Source organism: Salmo trutta, chromosome 30 (genome assembly GCF_901001165.1).
Source record: "Salmo trutta chromosome 30, fSalTru1.1, whole genome shotgun sequence".
Classification (NCBI taxonomy): Eukaryota; Metazoa; Chordata; class Actinopteri; order Salmoniformes; family Salmonidae; genus Salmo; species Salmo trutta.
Window position 1 is genome coordinate 18,077,788 of NC_042986.1, and position 27,680 is coordinate 18,105,467.

At 44.2% G+C, this 27,680-nt stretch overlaps 1 protein-coding gene across 2 annotated transcripts; it reads left to right on the plus strand.

The window, feature by feature from the left end:
- Window positions 1-89: 89 nt before the first annotated feature.
- quoa (quattro a) lies at window positions 90-27,640 on the plus strand. Of its 2 annotated transcripts, none has more exons than XM_029723149.1 (24): window positions 90-399; window positions 9,988-10,185; window positions 10,412-11,861; window positions 15,211-15,399; window positions 15,493-15,616; window positions 15,745-15,838; window positions 16,225-16,311; window positions 16,430-16,546; window positions 18,214-18,312; window positions 18,417-18,568; window positions 18,917-19,055; window positions 19,217-19,339; window positions 19,501-19,695; window positions 19,871-20,820; window positions 21,013-21,262; window positions 21,416-21,505; window positions 21,615-21,839; window positions 22,020-22,190; window positions 22,427-22,604; window positions 22,830-22,946; window positions 23,050-23,304; window positions 25,100-25,347; window positions 25,471-25,564; window positions 25,667-27,640. In XM_029723149.1, exons 1-23 carry the CDS (start codon window positions 397-399, stop codon window positions 25,546-25,548), a joined length of 5,532 nt encoding a protein of 1,843 aa, XP_029579009.1. In that variant the 5' UTR covers window positions 90-396; the 3' UTR covers window positions 25,549-25,564; window positions 25,667-27,640. The 2 variants fall into 2 exon arrangements, with proteins under 2 accessions (XP_029579009.1, XP_029579010.1); XM_029723150.1 differs by having other exon boundaries at window positions 25,507-25,564.
- Window positions 27,641-27,680: the final 40 nt, after the last annotated feature.

A 27,680-nucleotide genomic window follows, 5' to 3' on the forward strand; every position in this document is an offset into this window, starting at 1 on the left:
CTTCTCCCCTCCCCTCTAACTCCCTCTCTCTCTCTTTCTCTCTCTCCCTTGCTCTTACATGCTTGCATGAGTTGCTTGTGTCATGCTGCCCCCTCTCAAACTGTGGGCAGACAAACATAACACCAGAAGAGAGAAAGCAGACAGGGAGAGTTATTAGCAGCAGCAGAAGAACATTCGGGAGCTCCAAGATTTAAAAAAGATCTATATATTCTATTCAAGTTTTCCTGTTTCTATAAGTATTGTCCTCTTCACTAAGCAATGAGAGACCATGTGGATACATTGGAGAATACTGTGGTCAGTTTGTCACCTTGTGAGACCCATCTGTCTAAGGATTATCCTCTTGACTGGACTCTGTACATCCCTGCTTAACTGGATAACCAACACACTGTAGGAAACATGGTACTGTAACTGCTGCTCAACACGGCTTAATTTGACTGTATTTCATTCAATTTCATGTGTGTAGTTTTTGTATTTTCTTTTTTGATAGGATTTTCATCATATTGGAAATCATTTAAAATATATATTTTTTAAATGGACATGCTTCAAATGTCTAAATTGGCCCCATAATCTCTGTCATTGCAAACACACATGTAGAGCTTCCTGTTTGCACACCTAGCTAGCTACACAGCAAAATGCTTTGACTCAATGTGAGGGTTTCAGGTTACTGTGGATTCGCAATTTCCCAGTGATTTCCCAAAACACTCACTGAATCTGTTGCCCTGCGTCTCCTCTTAGAGTCCAGCACATAGAATTGCACAAAGGATCCCTTTGGGGAAAAAAAACAAATTAATGTTTTGCTGTTTCAAGTGCTACTCAGGCTCTGGAGAGGGGATGGCTATATGTTTATATTCTTTATAGCTCAGGATGAGAGTACATTGGAGAGGTAGACTTAGGAACTGAAGTGACCATCATACCGGTATGTTTCCATTGAATCACAACCTGAAAACAAGAGTTATTTCTTTAGCATTAAAAATGATGTACTGTCTTGCCTGGTTACCTCAGTAAGTTCTTAAACATTGAGGACACTCATGGAACACTATAAAATTCAAGCTCTCTATTTACTTGTTATCTCTGTGATCATGCGGGGGAGGGAAAACTGCCAGTTTGAATAAAACTATGTTCAGCTGTGACATAATTACAGGTAGGAGGATGAGTAAAGATGATCCCCCACTTTTAATGAAATGTTTTTAAGCTCACTACTAATGCCAGACTACTGGTCTGCCACCAACTTCAAGCCATTCTGCTAGACAAGGCATCATAATTAGTATTTGCATGCAATAAATGCCCCATTTGCAGAGCTTGTGAAACAACTAAATATAACGTCTGCTTCTCAGTGGCTCAGTGATGGTTGACAGTAGATCCACACAGATTAGGCCTGTGTTTATTTTCTCTCACTGTAATTTGGCATGTTCTCATGGAGGGCGTTAGCACGTTCTGATCTGAGGTGGTGAGTCAAGATGTTGAGATATTCTCTCAGAATAGATCTACTGGTGTGTAATTTAATGCCTGTCTGTAAATTCTGCTGTGTAATGCAGGATATTTGCCCTCAGCATTTTGTGGGTCCCGGGTCCATTTACGTCAGGGAACATGTATCATGACTTTGTTCAGGTGTTATCAAGGAGAGGTTATATTTCAATTCTGCCCTCTGTTTAATAACACTGGGTATACCAAACATTAGGAATTACATTCCTAATATTGAGTTGCACCCCAACCTCATTTTATCGTCAAAACAGCCTCAGTCAGGGCATGAACTCTACAAGGTGTCAAAAGCGTTCCACAGAGATGCTGGCCCGTGTTGACGCCAATGCTTCCCACAGTTGTGTCAAGTTGGCAGGATGTCCTTTGGGTGGTGGACCATTCTTGATACACACGGGAAACTGTTAAACGGGAAAAAAGCAGCAGTGTTGCAGTTCTTGATACAAACCGGTGTGCCTGGCACCTAATAGCATATCCTGTTCACAGGCACTTAAATATTTTGTCTTGCCCATTCACCCTCTGAATGGTACACATACACAATCCATGTCTCAATGGTCTCAAGGCTTAAAATCCATCTTTAACCTGTCTCCTCCCCTTCATCTACACTGATTGAAGTGGATTTAACAAGTGACATCAATAAGGATTTATAGCTTTCACCTGGATTCACCTGGAAAGTCTATGTCATGGAAAGGGCAGGTGTTCTTAATGTTTTGTATACTCACTGTACATAGCTTGCTTATCAGTTTAGTTCCATGATTATGGACACAAGCACAGTTTTTAAAGAGCCAATGTCAAAAAATACATTTATGGACATTTACCTGAACAGTTGATTTAGCATGTAAATGTGCAGCAGTCAGTCTGCTACACTCAGGGCAACCATTTATGGAACCCAAAAGAGACTAAACCGAGACAGATACTGATAAAGTATCTGGAGTGATACGAGAGTGAGACCCTTCTATTAACTGGCCTGTAAATGAAAACAATGTTACAGTGACATTGATTTATTTAGATCACAGATATGAATCTCATTTCTGCAACACCACACCAGTACATTTACAGTAAGTAGTCTACATCTGGGCACAAAGCCCAGAAACCACAGCTGATTGAGGTTACAAAGGAGGAAACTTGCTGGGTTTATCTTCACAGTTGGCTGTGTTCGTTTGCAGTTGGCTGTGTTAGTTTGCATTGTTTGCCATCTCTGTAAGACTAAATGCTCACTGTCACAGGGACTGTATAATGACCAACACTGTACTTTTCTTAATTATTCACATATTTTATTGAAGAAGTTGCCTTCTAAATACAACTACACTCTTAGAAAAAAGGGTTCCAAACGGGTTATTCGGCTGTCCTCGTAGGATAACCCTTCCCACTGGGCACATATGTCAATTCAACGTCTATTCCACATTGGTTAAATGTCATTTTATTGAAATGACGTGGAAACAACATTGATTCAACCATTGTGTGCTCAGTGAGTTTTTGGTTCCAGGTAGAACCCTTTTTGGTTCCAGGTACAACTCTTTTGGGTTCCATGTAGAACCTTCTGTGGAAAGGGTTTTACATGGAACCCAAAAGGGTTCTACCTGGAACCAAAGAGGGTTCTTCAAATGGTTGTCCTATGGGGTCTTGCCGTTTTAGGTTCTAGATAGCACCTTTTTTTCTAAGAGTGTACTATGGCTTGATGTTGAAATCTCATCCTTTGGATGCATGGTAGGAACTTAGCTTCTCAACTGAACAGACTCATAGCATCTTGGTTGGTTACTGACAGGCAGCTCATCCCAACTAAACAATACACACTTTTGTCCTAATCTCCATTTTTGGGCATTCCTAAAAAGTCAGTATGTGTTTGTTGTTTAGTGGATGCCAGATCAAGATATAATTAAGGCTAACCAAAGTTGTCAAACAGAACTAACACACCTAATAAAATGTTCAATAGAAACATGGGAAAAATGTACCAGACGTAGGATACGAAAGATTCACGGGATAGGATGCTACAACAACCCTCTATTGGTCCAGCTGCAAAAGGATGTCCAGTGTGCCATTCCTTTTAGGTATTTGTGATCTCTTAGATTCTGACTGTAATTGGCTAGTTTGGTAAACTGTGCCTGCCTGTCCTGGGGGACCACTGAGAATGATGTGTGTTTTTTGGACAGTCATCCTGGGGGTGGCTTACAGGACAGTGTTATCTCCTGATGGCCAACAGAAAGCTGCCCCTCAGACATTACAAAGATAGTCTGGTCTAGGAGAGTCTAAACATTATCTCCACCCAATTTGTTGAACGTTAAAATAAAAACTGACGTAAACACAGGAAATTGAGCTTTTGCCTATCTGAAGTTAAATTTGTGTCAGAAATTGCTCAGATGCTCTGCCAAATAACATTATCCATGAACGTATTACAGAGACATTTTGTATACAAGATAATTCATACTGAAATACTTTAGGATACTTAAAAGGCGTCTTGGCCACTGGCTTAGAAGGAGTTGTTTGGGTTGGCTGTTTAGTGAAGAGAAATGTTCAACTCTGAAATATAAGAATGTACTCTACCTCCACTGGGATATCCTAATGCAATAAACTGCAATCTGAAACGACCCATTTATTTTAGAAATGGGATGTGTATTTATTTAGTGCCCAGTGTTAGACCTACCTCAGCAGAATGTCAGCACTCAGCAGTAGACCGTTAGGCAGGCTTGCTGTTTATACCTTCGGGTGTTCTCTTGTTGCTCAGACATAACAATAACAATGAATCATGGCAGTGCTAGCCCTGCTAATGCCACTTTCCCACATTGCAGACCCTCGGCTGCTTTTCTCTTTTTTTTCTCAAATGACCAATGAATGACCTGTCATGCTTTCCTTAGGGCTTGTTATCATGCCTTGATAAGTAACCTGCCCCGCAGTGCTATTTTAAGTGTGGAGATCAACTCATTCAACCATAGTATGACGTAACACAAGAACTTTATTCAGAGGCCCGTAAAGGTGCTTGAAAAATGTTTTCAGGTCAGGTCAGCCACAGACCCGGTTTTCTATTGACCCAACACCAGGCCCTGCATCTCATACAGTTGAAGTCGGAAGTTTACATACACCTGAGCCAAATACATTTAAACTCAGTTTTTCACATTTCCTGACATATAATCCTAGTAAAAATTCCCTATCTTAGGCCAGTTAGGATCAATCAATCAATCAAATGTATTTATAAAGCCCTTCTTACATCAGCTGATGTCACAAAGTGCTGTACAGAAACCCAGCCTAAAACCCCAAACAGCATCACCACTTTATTTTAAGAATGTGAAATGCCAGAATAATAGTAGAAAATGATTTATTTCAGCTTTTATTTCTTTCATCACATTCCCAGTGGGTCAGACGTTTACATACACTCAATTAGTATTTGGTAGCATTGCCTTTAAATTGTTTAACTTAGGTCAAACATTTCGGGTGGCCTTCCATAAGCTTCCCAAAATAAATTGGGTGAATTTTGGCCCATTCCTCCTGACAGAGCTGGTGTAACTGAGTCAGGTTTGTAGGCCTCCTTGCTCGCACACGCTTTTTCTGTTCTGTCCAAACATTTTCTATGGGAATGAGGTCAGTGCTTTGTGATGGCCACTCCAATATCTTGACTTTGTTGTCCTTAACCATTTTGCCACAACTTTAAAGGTATGCTTGGGGTCATTGTCCATTTGGAAGACCCATTTGCGACCAAGCTTTAACTTCCTGACTGATGTCTTGAGATGCTGCTTCAATATATCCACATAATTTTCCTACCTCATGATGCCATCTATTTTGTGAAGTGCACCAGTCCCTCCTGCAGCAAAGCACCCCCACAACATGATGCTGCCACCCCCGTGCTTCACGGTTGGGATGGTGTTCTTCGGCTTGCAAGCCTCCCCCTTTTTCCTCCAAACATAACGATGGTCATTATGGCCAATCAGTTCTATTTTTGTTTCATCAGACCAGAGGACATTTCTCCAAAAAGTACGATCTTTGTCCCCATGTGCAGTTGCAAACCGTAGTCTGGCTTTTTTATGCCGATTTTGGAGCAGTGGCTTCTTCCTTGCTGAGCGGCCTTTCAGGTTATGTCGATATCGTTTTACTGTGGATATAGATACTTTTGTACCCTTTTCCTCCAGCATCTTCATAAGGTCCTTTGCTGTTGTTCTGGGATTGATTTACACTTTTCTCACCAAAGTGCGTTAATCTCTAGGAGACAGAACGCATCTCCTTCCTGAGCAGTATGATGGCTGCGTGGTCCCATGGTGTTTATACTTGCGTACTATTGTTTGTACAGATGAACGTGGTACCTTCAGACGTTTGGAAATTGCTCCCAAGGATGAACCAGACTTGTGGAGGTCTAAAAAAAAATTCTGAGGTCTTGGCTGATTTCTTTTAATTTTCCCAAGATGTCAAGCAAAGAGGCACTGAGTTTGAAGGTAGGCCTTGAAATACAACCACAGGTACACCTCCAATTGACTCAAATGATGTCAATTAGCATATCAGAAGCTTCTAAAGCCGTGATATCATTTTCTGGAATTTTCCAAGCTGTTTAAAGGCACAGTCAACTTATGTAAACTTCTGACCCACTGGAATTGGGATGCAGTGAATTATAAGTGAAATAATATGTCTGTAAACAATTGTTGGAAAAATGACTTGTGTCATGCACACAGTAGAGGTCTTAACCGACTTGCCAAAACTATAGTTTGTTAACAAGAAATTTGTGGAGTGGTTGAAAAACGAGTTTTAATGACTCCAACCAAAGTGTATGTAAACTTCCAACTTCAACGGTATGAAAAATTCAGACTATGAAGAACAAAACACATCTTTCATAGAAACTCCCTTGATCATGTAGCAGGTGTTTCTATCTTCTTCAGGGGCAACAGAGCTTTTCCAAGACAATGATCCAACATTCATAAGATGAAAATCCCAAGTGTTTCCCAGCTAAAGTACATCATCAATTGTAAATAATCATGAGCCCACTGCTGTTGGCTCATTGATGTGTACACAAAGGGTGTGTGTCTGAGGCTCTGAGCTGTGGCCCAGTCATGCGAGAAGTGTAATGACCGTTGTTTCTGGAGAGATCAAGAGGGAGTGTCCATGTTATATGCGGAACTTGTCCCTAAAGCCTTTCCAGAGACTTGGGAGAGGCTTTTAGAGGAGGTCTAGTATCTTGTGTCAGACTTAGGGTTGCAAAGCTAATGGTACTTTACCAAAGTTACTGGAAAATCTTCAGTAATTTCGGTACTTAACAGAAAATCTATTGCAATCTATCGCAACTTTGGTAATTTATACTTGAATAACTTTTTTAAAGTATTAATATATACAGTAGTATATATTTTTTATACCTGTGTCCATATTGTCCATGAGTTTCTAGTAGAAAGACCATATGGTTCTCTTCCAACTATTTACTCTTTTCAAAACTGCCATCAGTTTGATGCCAAAACATTGACAACAAATACATACTGACATAGTAAAATAAATAAAGGTGTGTAAATAAATATGTAAAGAGTATTTCATGCTAAAACCCTCATATTAAACACCAACGGTATTCACCAAGTTGATATTTAGGATAATATTTTACAGCTTTGTCAATTACATGTTTTAAATCATCGTAATTAGTTATTTCATATATTTTACATGTGATAAGGCCACGCAGAGGGCCAAAGATAATTACAGACACCTGTAAAAAAGGTCCGCTAGATGTTTTGTGATTACAAAAAATCCTTGAAAGATACCAAAATTCTGGTAGTTTACAGGTAAACTTTGAAGGTTTCCAGTAATATGTCCTGCCTTTGCAACCCTAGTCAGACTGTTACATAAAAGTGTACAAATCGAGCAGTCAGAGTACAGATTGGGTTACTGGGTGCAGAGGTTAGTGAAAGGGTAGGTTTTTCTCCTGACCACCATAGACTAGCAGATGTTCTAACTGAGAGCTGGATGGGAAGTAGTCTAGTTAGCCAGATGAGGTCTGAGGGGATTGGTCTGGTCACATCCTGATACGCCCAGACTCTCTCTCCACCTCCACACCACAGCTGGGATACATTGAGTTATGTGGAGTGATCTGTGGAATGATCACAGTGGTATTTCTCTATTCAAAACAAACTGAACAGAGATGCAAGCAGGCAACATATTTTCCCATTGAGGAAACAGATGTAGCCTATTGTTGATAAAATCGCTTCATCTTTACATTTTGCATATTTATTGAAATGCCTACTCTTTGTGGAAATATAATTGAACAATCAAGAGGGTGGTGTCTAGTAACATTTGCCAGTCATTATATCCCTGCAATTATATTGAAACCAGGCTATGTAACTTGGCAAGGCATTGTAACCACATTGCACCAGAAACCATATAACAATGTTTTCTCCTACAGAGGCTATCTATTGAGATTAGAAACATGCACATGTACATTTACCTCCCACAGCCGACACATGGCCTTCACAAAGCTAAATTAAGCAGGGCCTAAAAGTGGGTGATGGGCCAGTCTGATGAGATCAGAGAGAATGTGAAACCATAAACCAGGCCTCTTTTCTAGTTGAGACCCCCGGTCTGTTTATGGATAATTGGTATCTGCCTATATGATTCTTAGGCTGCTTAATGTCTCCTGTGATACTGTAGCCACCCTGACATCCACAGCAACTTTGCCCTCGTGTTGTCAACATCTGTCTCTGGTGAACGGTTATTGGATTGTGCTGTATGAAGGAAGAAAAAAAAAGGTGGGGTCTGACATCTTATTGGAAAAATACTGAAGGATGCCAGGATCAAAGGATAGCAGACAATGGTGGCTGTGTATTTTATGACCTTAAGGGATGCAGTGCTGCTTTTAGATGTTCAAATCAGCGATATATGACACCGTAGCCATCAGAAAGTATTCACACCCCTTGACTTTTTCCACATTTTGTTATGTTACAGACTGAATTTAAAATTGATTAAATTGAGATGATTTGTCACTGGCCTACACACAATACCACATAATGTCAAAGTGGAATTATGTTTTTACACATTTTTACAAATTAATAAAAAATGAAAAGCTGAAATGTGTTGAGTCTATAAGTATTCAAACTATTTGTTATGGTAAGCCTAAATAAGTTCACAAGTAAAAATGTGCTTAACAAGTCACATAATAAATTGCATGGACTCACTCTGTGTACAATAATAGTGTTTAAAAGGATTTTTGAATGACTACCTGATTTCTGTACCACACACATACAATTATCTAAAGGTCCCTCAGATGAGCAGAGAATTCCAAACACAGATTCAACCACAAAGACTAGGGAGGTCTTCCAATGCCTAGCAAAGAAGGGCACCTATTGGTAGATGGGTAAAAAAAGCAGACAAATCCCTTTGAGCATGGTGAAGTTATTAATTACACTTTGGATGGTGTATCAATGCACCCAGTCACTACAAAGACACAGGCGTCCTTCCTAACTCAGTTGTCAGAGAGGAAGGAAACCACTCAGAGATTTCACCATGAGGCCAATAGTGACTTTAAAACAGTTAAAACAGAGTTTAATGGCTGTGATATGAGAAAACTGAGGATTGATCAACAACATTGTAGTTACTCTACAATACTAACCTAATTGACATAGTGAAAAGAAGGAAGCCTGTACAGAATGTAATATTCCAAAACATCCATCCTGTTTGCAATAAGGCACTAAAGTAATACTGAAGAAAATGTGGCAAAGCAATTCAATTTTTGTCCATAATATAAAGTGCTATGTTTGGGGAAAATCCAATACAACACATTACTGCGTACCACTCTCCATATTTTCAAGCATAGTGGTGACTGTATCATGTTATGGGTATGCTTGGAATCATTAAGGAATGGGGAATTTTTCAGGATAAAAAAGAAACAGAATGGAGCTAAGTACAGGCAAAATCCTAGAGGAAAACCTGGTTCAGTCTGCTTTCCACCAGACATTGGCAGATGAATTCACATTTCAGCAGGACAATAACCTAAAACACGATGCCAAATTGACACTGGAGTTGCTTACCAAAAAGACAGTGAATGTTCCTGAGTGGCCGAGTTACAGTTTTAACTTAAATCTACTGGAAAATCTATGACAAGACCTAAAAATGGTCTACAACCCATTTGACAGAGCTTGAAGATTTTTGAAAAGAATAATGGGCAAATGTTTCACAATCCAGGTGTGGAAAGAGACTCGCAGCTTTAATTGCTGCCAAAGGTGCGTCTACAAAGTATTGACCCAGGGGTGTGAATACTAAATGAGACATTGCAAAATTGTATGAAAACAAGTTTCCACTTTGTCATTATGGTGTATTGTGTGTAGATGGGTTAGAGAAAAAAATGTATGTAATCATTTTTGAATTCAGGCTGTAACACAACAAAATGTGGAATAAGTCAAGGGCTATGAATACTTTCTGAAGGTACTGTATGTGGGAAAAAAAATCTCCTGCCTGTATCTAATCTTTATCTTTAGCTTTTCCTGGTCATTTTCTTTGTTATTGTTGAATATTTACATTTTTGTTTGTGCTGACCTTTATTTGTGCTATCTCTTATGTTAATAGAACACTGAGTCTCTGGACAGGTCCATCCAGAACACTCTCTCAGCCCTCTTTCCCCCCTTCGAGGCCACAGCCCCCACCGTCCTGAGCCAGCTCTTCCAGGTAATAGAGGAACGTTTCCGTGGAGATGCCCTCCAGTGTCTACTGGACTTCCTCATCCCGGCCAAACACATCCTTGAGAGTGTTCAGCAGGCTGCCTGTGTGAGTCAACAACCTCAGAGCTATACTTATCAGCACAGATGCACAGCTATACATACCGTAACAGTTTACCATACACACCTACAGGCTCAAATAATGACCACCTATGCAAAACAAAGTTAGCTCAATTGCAAAGTTTGCAACTGCCTTCAACTCCTCTCTGTCTTGTACTGCTAATTGAAAAGACAAATTAAATGGTAAAAAAATGTCTGTCATTTTCTCCCGTCAGGCCCAGTACTCTGATGTGGTGTTCTGCTGTGAGGGCTGGCCTCTGTGTCTGCATGAGAAAGTGGTGATTCAGCTGGCCCCGATCAACCCCCTATTTCTGTGCCCAGGGGACTTCTACTTGCAGGTTGCTCCCTTCTCTGAGCAGGCCGCCCGCATCGTGGTCCGGAGCCTGCTGGAGGACGGACAGGGTCAGGTGGTGGAGGTGGAGGTGGAGGAGACACCCATCCCTGAGACCTCCTACCCCTGCATCTTCTCTGAGGACTGGCTAGGGGAGCTAAACCAAGGCCGCCACGGTACTCCACTTAGCCGCTGTGTCCTCTCCACAGACCAGGGCATTGTGAAAGTGCCATGGGCGCAGGTGACTCTCCCTGAGTTTGTGGATAAACCCAGAACTATGGCCTCATCATCTCTTTCCCCGGCTGCTGTTCAACAGGAGGTAGTGGCAGGGCCCGGGCCCTCATTGGTCCTGCCTCACCCTGCACCTGCGTACTCTGTGGAGACTAGGATCTCTCCTGCTAAACATGGCATTGCGGTGTCGCTGCGTCTGGTGGACAGTAATTGCTCCCGGCTGGTTAAGGTGGATCAGGATGGGCCTATGGCTAAGCCCATAGGCTGGGTGTCTCCCAACACATGGGACAGCCGCAGCAACAACACCTCTGAGGTTGAGGGGGAATATGTGGACTTGGTGGAGTTCACTAACAAGAAAGAAGCATTGCTCCTCAGTGGGGCCCACAGTCACAAACACCCCAGAGCGCTCATGTCTAGGCCTGTTCCACTTAACAGGCCTGGTGTCCCTCTGGCTCCAGCCCTGCCCCTGTCCTTGGCCCAAGCCCTGGCCCCCAACCAGCCCCTCAGGGAACACTTACCCTGCGGCCGGACCATCCGGTCCTCCGAGGAGCCCCCCTGCACCCCTTGCATGAGGAGGAGAATGGGCCAGGTGTCCAAAGCACAGGAGCTCTGGTGCCGGTACAGGGAGTCTTACCATTCAGCACTGCAGAACCCTGTTACCTTTGAGAGAGACAATACACTGAATACACTGGCGGTTCTGGAGGAGGCTGGTCCATGTGAGGGGAGGCTGGGACTAGAGGGTAAAGAACTATGTCCTGGTGTCTCCCAGCAGTGCTGCCATCCAGACCCAGGACATCAGGACCAGATTCCTCCTGTTAGCACTGTTAACTGTAGGGAGTCTGGAGAAAGTAACACTATATCCAGTGGAATTTTACAATGCCTGAGTGACGCTATAGAGAACAATGGGAGATGTTCCTCTTCTCTGTCGACCACTGTTGTGGACACATCAGAGAAGTGTGAAGTAGTGATACAAGGAAGAAAAATTAGGAGGGATATTGTCTCGTCTGCAGAGAAGATTCCCAGCTTACATGTAGTGCAATGTAAAAACGCCACAGCTTTTGGACTGGTTTCCCCAAAGATGAACAGGCGGAGACTGCCCAAAGGTAAGAGATCTACAGCATGAAATATGTTTCTTATTCTGTAATATATAAAGGTGATTTTTTTTAAACACAATTGTTTAAAAAATGAATGGCGCTGGAGGAGATGGCTGCCGTTTTACGGGCTCTTAAGTGCTATTGTGTGTGTTTTTTCGCGTTATTTGTAACTTATTTTGTACATAATGTTGCTGCTACAGTCTCTTATGAATGAAAAGAGCTTCTGGAAATCAGAACAGTGATTACTCACCTCATACTGGATGAAGATTTTTTCTTTAAAACCTCTTAAGGATCCGCCCCTTTTTTTCAAATTTCACCTAAAATGACATACCCAAATCTAACTGCCTGTAGTTCAGGCCCTGAAGCAAGGATATGCATATCTTGGTACCATTTGAAAGGAAACACTTTGAAGTTTGTGGAAATGTGAAAGGAATGTAGGAGAATATAACACAATAGATGTGCAAAACAGCAGAAAAACAAAAACAAATATGGGGATGAGGTAGGTAGTTGGTTGGATGGATGGGCTATTTACAGATGGGCTGTGTACAGCGATCAGTAAGCTTGTAAGGATCATACGGCGAGTGGGTAATCTGCCTTTACCATCAGTCCTATTAGCCAATGTACAATGTTTGGATAACAAAATAGATGAGCTACGATCACGAATATCCTACCAACGGGACATTAGAAACTGTAATATCTTGTGTTTCATGGCTGAACGACGACATGGATGAAATACAGCTGCCGGGGTTTACGCAGCATCCGCAAGATAGACTGCCTCCTGTAAGTCAAGGGGTGGCGGCCTGTGTATATTTGTAAACAACAGCTGGTGCATGAAATCTAATACTAAGGAAGTCTCAAGGTTTTGCTCACCTGAGGTAGAGTATCTCATGACAAGCTGTAGACCACACTATTTACCAAGACAGTTTTCATCTATATTTTTCGTAGCTGTCTATTTACCACCACAAATCGATGCTGACACTAAGTCCACACTCAATGAGCTGTATAAGGCCATAAGCAAACAGGAAAACGCTCATCCAGAGGTGGCGCTCCTAGTGGCCGCAGACTTTAATGGGAAACTTAAATCCGTTTTACCTCATTTCTACCAGCATGTTAAATGTGCAACCAGAGGGAAAGAACTCTAGACCACCTTTACTCCACACAAAGAGACGCTTTCAAAGCTCTCCCTCGCCCTCCATTTGGCAAATCTGACCACAATTCTATCCTCCTGATTCCTGCTTACAAGCAAAAACTAAAAGCTGGAAGCACCAGTGACTCGGTCAATAAAGAAGTAGTCAGATGACGCAGATGCTAAGCTACAGGACTGTTTTGCTAGCACAGACTGGAATACGTTACGGGATTCTTCCAATGGCATTGAGAAGTACACCACATCAGTCACTGGCTTCATCAATAAGTGCATCGATGACATCGTCCCCACAGTGACCGTACCTACCCCAACCAGAAGCCATGGATTACAGGCAACATCCGCTCTGAGTTAAAGGGTAGAGCTGCCGCTTTCAAGGAGTGGGACTCTAACCTAGACGATTATAACAAATCCCTCTACGCTCTCAGATGGACCATCAAACAGGCAAAGCATCAATACAGGACTAAGATTGAAATGTACTACACCGGCTCCAACACTCGTCGGATGGGACAGGGCTTGCAAACTATAACAGACTACAAAGGAAAGCACAGCTGCGAGCTGCCCATTGACACGAGCTTACCAGCCGAGCTAAATCACGTCTATGCTCGCTTCGAGACAAGCAACACTGAAGCATGCATGAGAGCATCAGTTGTTCCAGATGACTGTGTGATCACGCTCTCCGTAGCCGATGTGAGTAAGGCTTTTAAACAGGTCAACATTCACAAGGCCGTGGGGTCAGACAGATTACAAGGACGTGTACTCCGAGCTTGCGCTGACCAACTGGCAAGTGTCTTCGCTGACATTTTCAACCTGTAGCACTCACGTCTGTAGCCATGAAGTGCTTTGAAATGCTTGTCATGGCTCACATCAACACCATTATCCCAGAAACCCTAAACCCACTGCAATTTGTATACCGCCTAAACAGATCCACAGATGATGCCAACTCTATTGCACTCCACACTGCCCTTTCCCACCTGGACAAAAGGAACACCTATGTGAGAATGCTATTCATTGACTACAGCTCAGCGTTCAACACCCTAGTGCTCTCAAAGCTAATCACTTAACTACGGACCCTAGGATCCTGGACTTCCTGACAGGTCGCTCCTAGGTGGTAAGGGTAGGTAACAACACATTTGCCCTGCTTATCCTCAACATGGGGGCCCCTCAGGGGTGTGTGCTCAGTCCCCTCCTGTACTCTGTGTTCACCCATGACTGCATGGCCAGGCACGACTCCAACACCATCATTAAGTTTGCCGACGACACAACAGTGGTAGGCCTGATCACCGACAGCGATGAGACAGCCTATAGGGAGGAGGTCAGAGACCTGGCCGTGTGGTGCCAGGTAACAACCTCTCCCTCAACGTGATCAAGACACAAGAGATGATTGTGGACTATAGGAAAAGGAGGACCGATCACGCCCCCCATTCTCATTGACGGGGCTGTAATGGAGCAGGTTGAGAGATTCATGTTCCTTGGTGTCCATATCACCAACAAACTATCATGGTCCAAACACACCAAGACAGTCGTGAAGAGGACACGACAAAGCCTATTCCCCCTCAGGGGACTGAAAAGATTTGGCATGGGTCCTCAGATCCTCAAAAAGTTCTACAGATTCACCATTGAGAACATCCTGACTGGTTGCATCACTGCCTGGTATGGCAACTGCTCGACCTCCGACTACAAGGCACTACAGAGGGTAGTGCATATGGCCAAGTACATCACTGGGGCCAAGCTTCCTGCCATCCAAGACCTCTATACCAGGCGGTGTCAGAGGAAGGCCCTAAAAATTGTGAAAGACTCCAGCCACTCTGGTCATAGATTGTTCTCTCTGCTACCGCATGGCAAGCGGTATCGGAGCGCCAAGTCTAGGTCCAAAAGGCTTCTTAACAGCTTCTACCCCCAAGCCATAAGACTCCTGAACAGCTAATCGAATGGCTACCCAGACTATTTGCATGGTCCCCCACCCCACCCCCTCTTTTACGCTGCTGCTACTCTGGTTATTATCTATGCATAGTCACTTTAACTCTACCTACATGTACATATTACCTCAATTATTTTTTACTTATCTATTTTTTACTGAACACTTATTTTTCTTAAAACTGCATTGTTGGTTAAGGGCTTGTAAGTAAGCATTTCACCTGTTGTATTCGGCGCATGTGACAAATAAAATTTGATTTGATTTATTACATCCCTCTGTACCATTCTTCCTCTCTAAAGATGTCTCCCAGGCTTGCCAACCCTCCATGTCTGTTAGAAACGGACAACAGACCCCTCCACCGGCCCCTCTCCCTGAGACAACCCAGCAGCCTTCGGGTCACTATGCTGTGCCCAGGTCTAAGGTCCAGGCACCAGACTCAGCAGAACCCAACACTCACCCCCTCCAGATGGGAATAGCATGTCTTACTGGTATGGAACCCTTACATAGTTTGCCTTAGAGACAGAGATGGATGACATCTCTGTTCAGTGAAAGATCCTCATGTTCCCCTCTCCCGTATTTAGGAGGCAGAGACAGGACAGGTCGGTTGGTGGTTGAGGTGTACGGAGACCAGGAAGGATGGAGATCTCCATCAGTGTCTAGTCTAGAACTCTGCAAACTGCTGCTCTACCTCCACTCTGTAATCAGGTATATTGTGCATTGTGCATTGTGGTTCAGGCTACAGAGGTTTTTAACCTCAATGGGTTTTACCTGGTTAAAAAAAAGGTTAAATAAAATAAAAAATAATTCATTGTTTTCATCTTCATATTTTCTAGGAGGGAACTAAGAGAACTTGGAGTGACACTAGTTATTGATGCTCGGCAGAATCCACCTCCATCACAGTTCAATAAGGCCTTGCTGATGCTTCAGGTATGAAAGACTTGTCATCTTCCTGGTCATATTGGGATCTGCACTACACAAAATCACATCAAGAGGATAGCAACTTGCTAAAAATGATACTGAACTCAACTAAACTCCTCACTCCCCTGACTTGTGCTCGGCTTTACCTGCAGGTCACAGGAGGTTGGTGGCACCTTAATTGGGGAGGACAGGCTCGTAGTAATGGCTGGAGAGGAATAGGTGGAATGGTATCAAATACATCAAACACATGGTTTGATGCCATTCCATTCCCTCTGTTCCACCCATTATTATGAGCCATCCTCCCTTCAGCAGCCTCCACTGCTGCAGGTATAGGCTCATGCATTTACTGATAACTATTTATTGCTGTGAGGTCTCATATTTTGAGTATGTTACAGGAGCAGATTCCCCATGCAGTACACAGTGTCCTTATCCTGGTGGAGAAAGAGAGCTGCCATCGCCCAGAGAAATGTCCTGGACAACAGGTCAGATCTGATCCAAGGGTTTCCTCTAATGATTTCCATCAAGCTTATCATTTCATGAACAGTTACTGTATTTATTCTGGGAGAATTGCTGTCTGATGTCACTGACTGTCACTGACAGATTGATGTAGTGACATCACTGAAGGCGTTGCACAAGCTGGTGGAGGGGAGCCAGTTGACCTACGGCCTAGAGGGCACCCTGCCCTACAGCCACCAGGACTGGCTGCAGCTCCATCAGGTAAACGCCTAGAGGGCACCCTGCCCTACAGCCACCAGGACTGGCTGCAGCTCCATCAGGTAAACGCCTAGAGGGCACCCTGCCCTACAGCCACCAGGACTGGCTGCAGCTCCATCAGGTAAACCCCTAGAGGACACCCTGCCCTACATTCACCAGGACTGGCTGCAGCTCCATCAGGTAAACCCCTAGAGGACACCCTGCCCTACAGCCACCAGGACTGGCTGCAGCTCCATCAGGTAAACGCCTAGAGGACACCCTGCCCTACTGCCACCAGGACTGGCTGCAGCTCCATCAGGTAAACGCCTAGAGGACACCCTGCCCTACTGCCACCAGGACTGGCTGCAGCTCCATCAGGTAAATGCCTAGAGGACACCCTGCCCTACAGCCACCAGGACTGGCTGCAGCTCCATCAGGTAAACGCCTAGAGGACACCCTGCCCTACTGCCACCAGGACTGGCTGCAGCTCCATCAGGTAAACGCCTAGAGGGCACCCTGCCCTACAGCCACCAGGACTGGCTGCAGCTCCATCAGGTAAACCCCTAGAGGACACCCTGCCCTACATTCACCAGGACTGGCTGCAGCTCCATCAGGTAAACCCCTAGAGGACACCCTGCCCTACAGCCACCAGGACTGGCTGCAGCTCCGTCAGGTAAACCCCTAGAGGACACCCTGCCCTACATTCACCAGGACTGGCTGCAGCTCCATCAGGTAAACCCCTAGTGGACACCCTGCCCTACATTCACCAGGACTGGCTGCAGCTCCGTCAGGTAAACCCCTAGAGGACACCCTGCCCTACAGCCACCAGGACTGGCTGCAGCTCCGTCAGGTAAACCCCTAGAGTACACCCTGTCCTACATTCACCAGGAATGGCTGCAGCTCCATCAGGTAAACCCCTAGAGGACACCCTGCCCTACAGCCACCAGGACTGGCTGCAGCTCCATCAGTTAGACCCCTAGAGGGCACCCTGCCCTACAGCCACCAGGACTGGCTGCAGCTCCATCAGGTAAACGCCTACAGCCACCAGGACTGGCTGCAGCTCCATCAGGTAAACCCTTAGAGGACACCCTGTCCTACATTCACCAGGACTGGCTGCAGCTCCATCAGGTAAACCCCTAGTGGACACCCTGCCCTACAGCCACCAGGACTGGCTGCAGCTCCATCAGTTAGACCCCTAGAGGACACCCTGTCCTACATTCACCAGGACTGGCTGCAGCTCCATCAGTTAGACCCCTAGAGGACACCCTGTCCTACATTCACCAGGACTGGCATGCTGCTCCATCAGTTAGACCCCTAGAGGACACCCTGTCCTACATTCACCAGGACTGGCTGCAGCTCCATCAGGTAAACCCTTAGAGGACACCCTGTCCTACATTCACCAGGACTGGCTGCAGCTCCATCAACTAGACCCCTAGAGGACACCCTGTCCTACATTCACCAGGACTGGCTGCAGCTCCATCAGTTAGACCCCTAGAGGGCACCCTGTCCTACATTCACCAGGACTGGCTGCAGCTCCATCAGTTAGACCCCTAGAGGACACCCTGCCCTACATTCACCAGGACTGGTTGCAGCTCCATCATGTGGGACAGTTAGAGCAATAGACAGACACTAGAGAACTCTTGTTTGTTGTTGTGCTTTGATGTCTGATGAACAGTACATTTGTCTTTCAGAAACTTCATCCCTTCATGTCAGATCTCCAGGAGGCTTCAGGTTTGCTACTGAAGGCCATCAGAAAACTAGAGGGAGGTCGTAAGATTGACAAAGTGCAGGTAATGAGTTTAACCTTGACTTTGACGACACTGTATTACTGAAAACATGTTGGATTGAACTGAGGTTCTTATTATGCTGAAACCCTTCTCTCCATGTGTGGCAGGATGTACAGAGGTGTATTCTAGAACAGAGAACGCTGATGAAGGATGTTCTGGAGGACAGCCGGTTGGTCGCTCTGCAAAGGGAGGGCGGAGCCATGCTGGCCAGGCTGAGGAGGGAGAGTGACCTCAGATACTCTCACTGTGAGGATTACAGGTATACTTAAAAAATATAGATATATATTTTACCGTTATTTAACTGGGCAAGTCAGTTAGAACTAATTCTTATTTACAATGACGGCCTACCCCGGCCAAACCCGGACGACGCTGGGCCAATTGTGTGCCGCCCTATGGGACTCCCAAATACAGCTGGATGTGACACAGCCTGGATTCGAACCAGGGACTGCAGTGACACCTCTTGCACTGAGATGCAGTGCCTTAGAACGGTGTGCCACTCGGGAAACCACTACCTGTCACTGTTTAGTATGGCTGGGCCAATTGAGAGGCTCCTTCACAAAATGAATATCAATGTATTATTTCCTTGACCTCTGACCTCTCTGTACAGTGATGCTGTAGACTCTGTGACCTGTATGTACAACCATGTAGAGGAGCAAGCCCATATGCTGGTGCAAAGATCCAACATGTCCCTGGAGCACCTTGAATACCTGCTCCAACTCAGAGAAATGGAGGGCCACTTCTCTAAGGTACATTCAGAGGCTCCTCATATACATACTGTATACTCGTTATGTAAGGTTCATCCAGGGGCTGTTCTTGTAAGAACGATTGCATGATGATAACTAACTGACTATATGACTACGCCATGTTTTGGGGGTATAACATTTTTATAATCCTCCTCCTCATGTAGATCAGGGAATGGTTTGATGCCGAAGGGGAACGGCAGTTGCTGGAGGCAGAATCTGTGGAGGACTCTAGAGAAAAGGTTGCACATACTCTCCAGGGTTTCAGAGCATTCCTCTCTGAAGCCAATGTAAGTTCGACTTTCTCCATTCATTCTCTCTCCACCACACCACGGCAAAGTGTTGACACTGTTTCATACTTGTTTCATTGGAATCTATTTGGACAAGGCGGAATGGAAGTGCCCATGAAAGTCATTTTTTGTTGTTTAATTTGTCTGTTACTATCTTTTAGGAGCAGAAGCACCAGGCTATGGTCCTGGTGAAAGAGGCGGAGAAGATCCAGGGCCCATCTCCATACCCTGAGAGTGAGGTGTTCAGGACCATGGTGTGCACTTTCAAGTCTGGCCTGGCTGACTCCCTCTCACGGGCAGAGAGGTGCTCCAGTGAGCTGGAGACTATGGTCTCTGTGTGCAGCTTCTGTGAACAGGTTGGTGGGATGGGTTTTTCCACAATTGCTGTTTACATCTCATATACTGTATAGCATATCATATTGATGTTGTCATGTTGTAGGAATATAGGAAAAAGTAATGAAGCTTGAATGACTATCGCCTCTCAATGCCTCTTTCAGGTTTTTGAATAGGTATTCTGTCTCTTTCTTCCAGGCTACTGAACTGGCCAAAGACTGCAGACAATACCTGGGCCAGGAGCAGGTTGGCAGACACCCAGAGACGGATGATATCTCTACACTCCAGATGTACCAGGAGAGCTTTGTCCAGTTCTCCCCAGATCGCTTCCAGGAGGTGAAGGCCCAGGCGTGTGCTCTGAGGGGCTCCAGGGGCATGCGGGTGTGGAACGTAGCCTGGCTCAAGTGTCAGGAGGTTAGGCAGCAACTGGAGGAGAGACTACAGGATGTGGAGAGGGCCTTGTGGAACACAGGCTCCTGGTATGAACAACGTAGACATGGTGAGGATCAGGCCACAGCTCAGACAGTGACTCATCATGATAGAGCTCTGTTACTGCCCAGACCTGGTCCACCACACTGGTACAATCCCCCAACAGGCTCTATGGTGGAAAGGTATCATGGGATCTTGGAGAGCAGGAACAACTCTGTGACCTGCTGTAATATCAACTTCAAGCCTCAGAATAACAGACCTTGTAAAGGGTCAAAGGCCACCACCGTGCCGGCCTCTCCCCGTACCAAATCCATTAGGAGAGCGGAGAGGGAGCCCAGCAGGAGAGAGGCCTGTCGAGGGAGGAGAAGAGAGGCCGCCACCCTTGCAGACTCACAGACGGTGGGCTGTGAGTGGTTCCTATGGAAACGCGGGGGCCTGGGCCGGTCCATGAGCGAGGACTCGTGTGCGACCGCCATGTCCAGTCAGTCTGAGGCTCGGGTCCAGACACCGTCCTGCTCCCACGGGCAACCCTCCTGCCGGATCCTGCAGGCTGCTCAGAAGTTCCAGATCTCACGGCATGGCAGCTTCTGCTCAGCAGAGTCCTGTAGTGGCCAAGAGGGGGCAGAGAAGGCCTCTTCAAGGAATACTAGCTCATCAGTGAGAAGGTGTGAGGGAACAACATCTCTGGCAAGTCCAGAGGAGAACGCTGGCAGTGTTATGTGAGTTACTAATTGAGCAAGACCTTCACCTTAGAACGACTCAATGTATTTTTATCCTTCTGTGCTTTTTCTGTCTCTAAGCTTGCACTGAAGTGGCACAGGTACATTACAGACATGCATTATTTTTTCAGAGGACTGAACAGGAGAGCTTGTGTTTGGCTGTGTTGTTGGTGTAACTTTATATCTGTGTAGGAAGCTGCAGAGGATCATGGAGGAGCTGCTGTTAACAGAGAGGGAGTATGTGCGTTCCCTGGGCTACATCCTGATGCATTACCTCCCCCTACTGGAGAGGACTGACGTGCCCCAGGACCTGCGGGGCAAACGTGGAGTGATATTTGGAAACCTGGAGAAGCTGTATGACTTCCACGGCCATTTCTTCCTCAGGGAGCTGGAGGCCTGTCAGACAGAACCCTTAGGAGTGGCTCGTTGCTTCCTAAGACACGTGAGTTACAGTTCACCTGCTCATGTCTCTTAATTCACATGTTCTACATGTTAAGCTTGAGTTCTATAACTCTGTTGATTTGTTGAATTTGCTACTGAAGTTGATACCTTGAATATTCCTGTTGTGACTGTAAACTCTCCTCCCTATATGCAGAGAGAAAGTTTAGGCCTTTATGCTCTCTACAGTAAGAACAAGCCTCAGTCAGATGCCTTAATCCTTCACCATCGCCATGACATCTTTAAGGTGAGGCACTCCCATCAATGCTCAATGTCAAAGATCAATGTCAATTCCTATCAATGCTCTCTCCATCCCTCCTGTGACCAATTCTCTGTGCCATCTCCTCCCACTCCAGAGGAAGCAGCAGGAGCTGGGGGACCACATGGACCTGTCCTCCTACCTGCTGAGGCCCATCCAGAGGATCAGTAAGTACAGCCTGCTGCTGCAGGACATGCTGGGGGTATGTGGGCCTCAGAGAGACAGGGACAGGGAAGAGCTCCAGGCTGCAGCCGATGTGATCCGCTTCCAGATGCGTCATGGCAATGACCTCCTCACCATGGACGCCATCCAGGACTGTGATGTAAGTTTACCAACCAAATCATAACAATCTACAAAATAATGTGTAACTTATGAACAGCTGTGTAAATATGAGGGAAATGTGGGCGTATAAGGGGAAAATGATCGCCTATTACTGTATAAACTGTATCAAGGATTTTCAGGAAAAACATGGATATCTTTTTCTCCATTCCTACCCCTCCAGGTGAACCTGAAGGAGCAGGGCCAGCTGATTCGCCAGGATGAGTTTATCGTGTTCTTCAGGAAGAAGAAGTGCTTCCGCCATATCTTCCTCTTCCAGGATCTCATTCTCTTCAGCAAAACCAAGAAGACAGACGTGGGCAATGATGTGTACATCTACAAACAGTCTTTCAAAGTGTGTATACAATATAAATAACTTTTTTACATGAACAACCGTAAAGGACCCCATTTTCAGAATAAATATTTTGTATTGTTTTCATTGTTCAACAAAAATAATGCAATCTTACCGGCCTTTATGTTTGCGAAACAAAGACCAAATCATCCAGCCCTTATGTTGAAATTGCTAACAGAAATCAGTATTTATTTAGTCTTTCTTTCTTTAGTCTTTCTTTCACTTCTGTTTTTGTCTAGACGTCTGATATCGGGATGACACATAACTCTGGAGAGAGTGGTCTGTGTTTTGAGATCTGGATCCGTAGGAGGAAGTCCCAGGACACGTACACTCTGAAGGCTGACAGGGCAGAGGTGAAAAGGTCATGGACCAGAGACCTGGAGCAGATTCTCTGGGAACAAGCTGCCTACAGCAGAGGTTAATCCTCCATTCTGTATATGCCCTGTCAATCGCTATTCATTGGCTTTTATCAACTGTCTACTTCAAATGGGATTTTTAAGTCATAGACTTTATTTGTTTGTTCCTCTAGCCAACCTCTGTCTGTAATTATTGATCTATTTTCTTTGGGGGGTGCAATTGTGAACAAATACATCTTACTGATGTTTTGGTAAAATGTGTTAGAGTGTGTTTGGTGTGTTGTAGACCTGCGGATGCAGGAGAGGGTGTTCAATGGGATGGGGAGGAAACCTTTCATGGACATCCAGCCTAGTGAGGCAGCAATCTGTGACAGGGCTGTCAACTGTGTCCTGCTAGGAAGAGGTACTGTATAAAGTCCACAGCCAAGTCCCAAGTCCCATACTCATGAACTAACAACACAATGCGTAATGTACTCACTGACTGAATTGTCTCTTTCCTTTGTCAGCCCCGGTGCCGTCTTGTCTACAAACAGATCTTGAATATCTCCGGCCAAACTCCATTGGTTCAGGCAGTAGTGCCTCTACCTCCTGCAGCCACTCATCTTCCTCCTCTGGACGAGGTTCTTTACCTCCGGTTGGTTACCCTGGCAACCAGACACAAGGAGGGGAGGCCAATCATATTGTTTATTCTTTCCCGGCGACTGTGACAGAAGAGGACCTCAGTAATCATCATAATCACCAGAAACAAAACCTTCATCTCAGTGAGTTTTCTTGTTCTTGGATGGTACATGATGACTACAGACTAAAACTAACAGACATACAGTACTTTACTCTTGATACAGTGGCTTGCGAAAGTATTCACCCACCTTGGAATTTTTCCTATTTTGTTGCCTTATAACCTGGAATTAAAATTGATTTTTTGGGGGGTTTGTATCATTTCATTTACACAACATGCCTACCACTTTGAAGATGCAAAATATTTTTTCTTGTACAACAAGAAATAACACAAAAAAATGGAAAACTTGAGCGTGCATAACTATTCACCCCTCCAAAGTCAATACTTTGTAGAGCCACCTTTTGCAGCAATTACAGCTGCAAGTCTCTTGGGGTATGTCTCTATAAGCTTGGCACATCTAGCCACTGGGATTTTTGCCCATTCTTCAAGGCAACACTACTCCAGCTCCTTCAAGTTGGATGGGTTATGCTGGTGTACAGCAATCTTTAAGTCATACCACATATTCTCAATTGGATTGAGGTCTGGGCTTTGACTAGGTCATTCCAATACATTTAAATGTTTCCCCTTAAACCACTCGAGTGCTGCTTTAGCAGTATGCTTAGGGTCATTGTCCTGCTGGAAGGTGAACCTCTGTCCCAGTCTCAAATCTCTGGAAGACTGAAACAGGTTTCCCTCAAGAATTTCCCTGTATTTAGCACAATCCATCATTCCTTCAATTCTGACCAGTTTCCAAGTCCCTGTCAATGAAAAACATCCCCACAGCATGATGCTGCTACCACCATGCTTCACTGTGGGGATGATGTTATCGGGGTGATGAGAAGTGTTGGGTGTGCGCCAGACATAGCATCTACCTTGATGGCCAAAAAGCTCAATTTTAGACTCATCAGACCAGAGTACCTTCTTCTATATGTTTGGGGAGTCTCCTACATGCCTTTGGTGAACACCAAACATGTTTGCTTATTTTTTTCTTTAAGCAATGGCTTTATCTTCTGTCCACTCTTCCGTAAAGCCCATCTCTGTGGAGTGTACGGCTAAAAGTGGTCCTATGTACAGATACTCCAATCTCCACTGTGGAGCTTTGCAGCTCTTTCAGGGTTATCTTTTGTCTCTTTGTTGCCTCTCTGATTAATGCCTTCCTTGCCTGGTCTGTGAGTTTTGGTGGGCAGCCCTCTCTTGGCAGGTTTGTTGTGGTGCCATATTCTTTCCATTTTTTAATAATGGATTTAATGGTGCTCCATGGGATGTTCAAAGTTTCAGATATTTTTTTATAACCCAACCCTGATCTGTTCTTCTCCACAACTTTGTCCCTGACCTGTTTGGAGAGCTCCTTGGTCTTCATGGTGCCGCTTGCTTGGTGGTGCTCCTTACTTAGTGGTGTTGCAGACCCTGGGGCTTTTCAGAACAGGTGTATATATACTGAAATCATGTGACAGATCATGTGACACTTAGATTGCACACAGGGGGACTTTATTTAACAAATGATGTGACTTCTGAAGGTAATTGGTTGCACCAGATCTTATTCAGGGGCTTCCTAGCAAATGGGGTGAATACATATGCACGCACCACTTTTCCGTTTTTATTTTTTCATTTAAATTTTTTTTTTTAAAGTAATTTATTTCATTTCACTTCATCAATTTGGACTATTTTGTGTATGTCCGTTACATGAAATCCAAATAAAAATCTATTTAAATTACAGGTTGTTATACAACAAAATAGGAAAAACACCAAGGGGATGAATACTTTTGCAAGGCACTATATGTGCAAGCATGTGTCAAACCTGAGTGATGCCATATCTACATACCTTTCTGTTGATATTCCAGTGGGCTGCACAGATTCGTCAGGTGAGAGTACCAGTGTGTTCATAAGCTTGGAACGCAGCTGCCTCTCTGCTATTGGTGGAGAGGTGGAGGACTCGTCATCTGTCACGTCCCAGAGTTCCCAGTCCCATGTCAGCCAGAGAACAGCAGCACCCAGCCTCAGAAAGAACAGCTCACCTGCTACCATCAGGAAGAAGCCCTCCATCTCTCCCAAACCACCAGTGCTGGCTGCTCCTCAGAGCCTACAAAAGGTGTGGTGAAATGATGTGATCAAGCCAGTAATTGGATCTAATTGTAAACCTTCATAAAAATTACACTGCACATTGTCAAATGTATGAATTTAGTTACATTATGTATATTCCATCTCTATGAAGATCAAAGAAAACCGACGGCCAGTACTTTCTTCACAGGGCAAAGAAATGGTTGCTATAGGAAAATCAACAGAAGTTTAACCTGTGGATTCAACGGGTGAGTTGAAACCAAATACAGTACTTTTCATTGCCATATACGGGGCATAGATGTGCAATGTAGTCATTTAACTTATTATGGGATTGATTTTCTTCCTGATAGTTTCATCCAGTCAGATTGATGGTGCAGCCTACTGAGAACGTCCTGTGGATCTCTGAGGAGTGATGATGGAGTGCAGTCAAGCTGACCATCCTGGCACGAAGAAGGTTTGAATTAAAAACGCTTTTGATAACAGATACAGTAGCTAAGACCTCTAGTTGACAAGCACTGGAGAGAAAGTCACTTTTGTTTTTAAAGAACTACCGTATCTGCAATAGTCTAGCTGAAATATCCTGAAAATGAACACCTGATGGACTGTGGTTAAAGGGTGTCCACTCATCTGATAAAACTACTTGAACAACCTTTATCAGCTACTGCTTTAACTGAATGACTATGTGTTTGACATCATTGGCTCATAGAACTGACTTCCTTTTTTCTTGTAATATGATTGAAATCTCAGCTATGAATTTCAATGTTGCAAATTTCTTTGGAACTGATCACATCCTTCCCATGTGATGTTGACTCTCTTGATTACCACATTTTTACACACATTTAACACTGTTTATAATAACAATGTAGACATTGTCAAACTCAAACAACTGGCGAAAGAAACAACAGTCTTGTCCCCATCAGTTTTCTCTGCAGGTTCAGGGCAACTTGTCAGTGGCATGCTTAGACATGATTTGCTGTCCAGACAGGTAAATAGATTTGGGATCAATTATCCAGGGTCAAAATAAGCCCACTGACAGGTGGGAAAGCAGAGAAGCAGCAATATACATAGACCGGGATTCAATCCAAAAGGCGGATTTGGACAATGCACCATTTAAGGTAATTTCGGATTGAGCCAACATATGCAGCGTTTACCGTGAATGTGGTCTCTGTGAACACGGGAATATTGCTTTTAAAATGTGCATTGCGGAGAAATTGCGATCAGATTAAACCCCGGCCTTAATCTATATTTTCCATTTGGACAGAAAGCTCTGTGAATATAATCTCTGGAAAGTGCAAACACCACTAACTGGCAATTATGTGAGGGTCCGTCTGGCATCATCAGAAGCCACCAACTTCTGACTGACTATTATCCGGTTCAGTCAACATTTTATTTTACAATACTGTCATTATAAAATATGTACATTATTGACTTCTTTCTTTTCTTTTATTAGAAAAATGAATGAGCAACTTCGCTTCCTTTTTAACTGTCAATATGGTGTGACATTCTTTGAAACCACTGTTACCAATGTTAGTTTTGTTCATTGTCCACATTTCCCTTTTTCATTCTTTTTTCTTTCTTTTTTTTGTTATGTTTTTTTATTTCCTGCTCAATGCAATGATTCTCACTGCAAAGCTATTTATTATAGGATCAATGCCATTTTTTGTAGACAATTGAGGACTTTGCCTGTATTTCTCCAGCAGCTAGTTTGAACTGCAACTCACCCTTATGTTGTGCAATTAGAAGAAATGGGAACAACTTCGTTCACTGGAAAATGAAACTTGCCACCTCAAAAGGTCATAGGTCATGACTAAACCTTGTGACCTGACTGACCGAGCATAGTCATTTTGGTCAGCACATAGCTATCGGTTAAACTGTCTGTATCAGATAATTAACAACACTGTTGTGTAGGCAAGTGGTTCCCAACTCCGGTCCTCCAGTACCTCCAACAGCAGACATTTTTTTAGCACACCTGATTTAGCTTGTCAACTAATCATCAGACCCTCAATGAGTTGAATCAGTTACTGTATGTTTGTCCGGGGCTACAACACAAATGTGTGCTGTTGGTGGTATTCCAGGACCAGAGTTGGGAACCGGTGGTGTAGGCTACCCTGCTGAACTGAACGCTCCTCTACCAGCTCCCCTCCACTGTCCTTAAAAGTCAAACATGGGTCAACTGCAATGTCAGTGCACATAACATGAGTATAAAAATGAGGCATTGAGATATTATTTATTTAAATGTGGGTTGTTATTTAATTATAACCTCTGTCTATGATATTAATATATGTTACAAAAAACAATAATGACATAAAAGGTTTATGCAAAAATGTGTTTGTTGTTATTTTATCTGAAGATTAGTAGAAAACT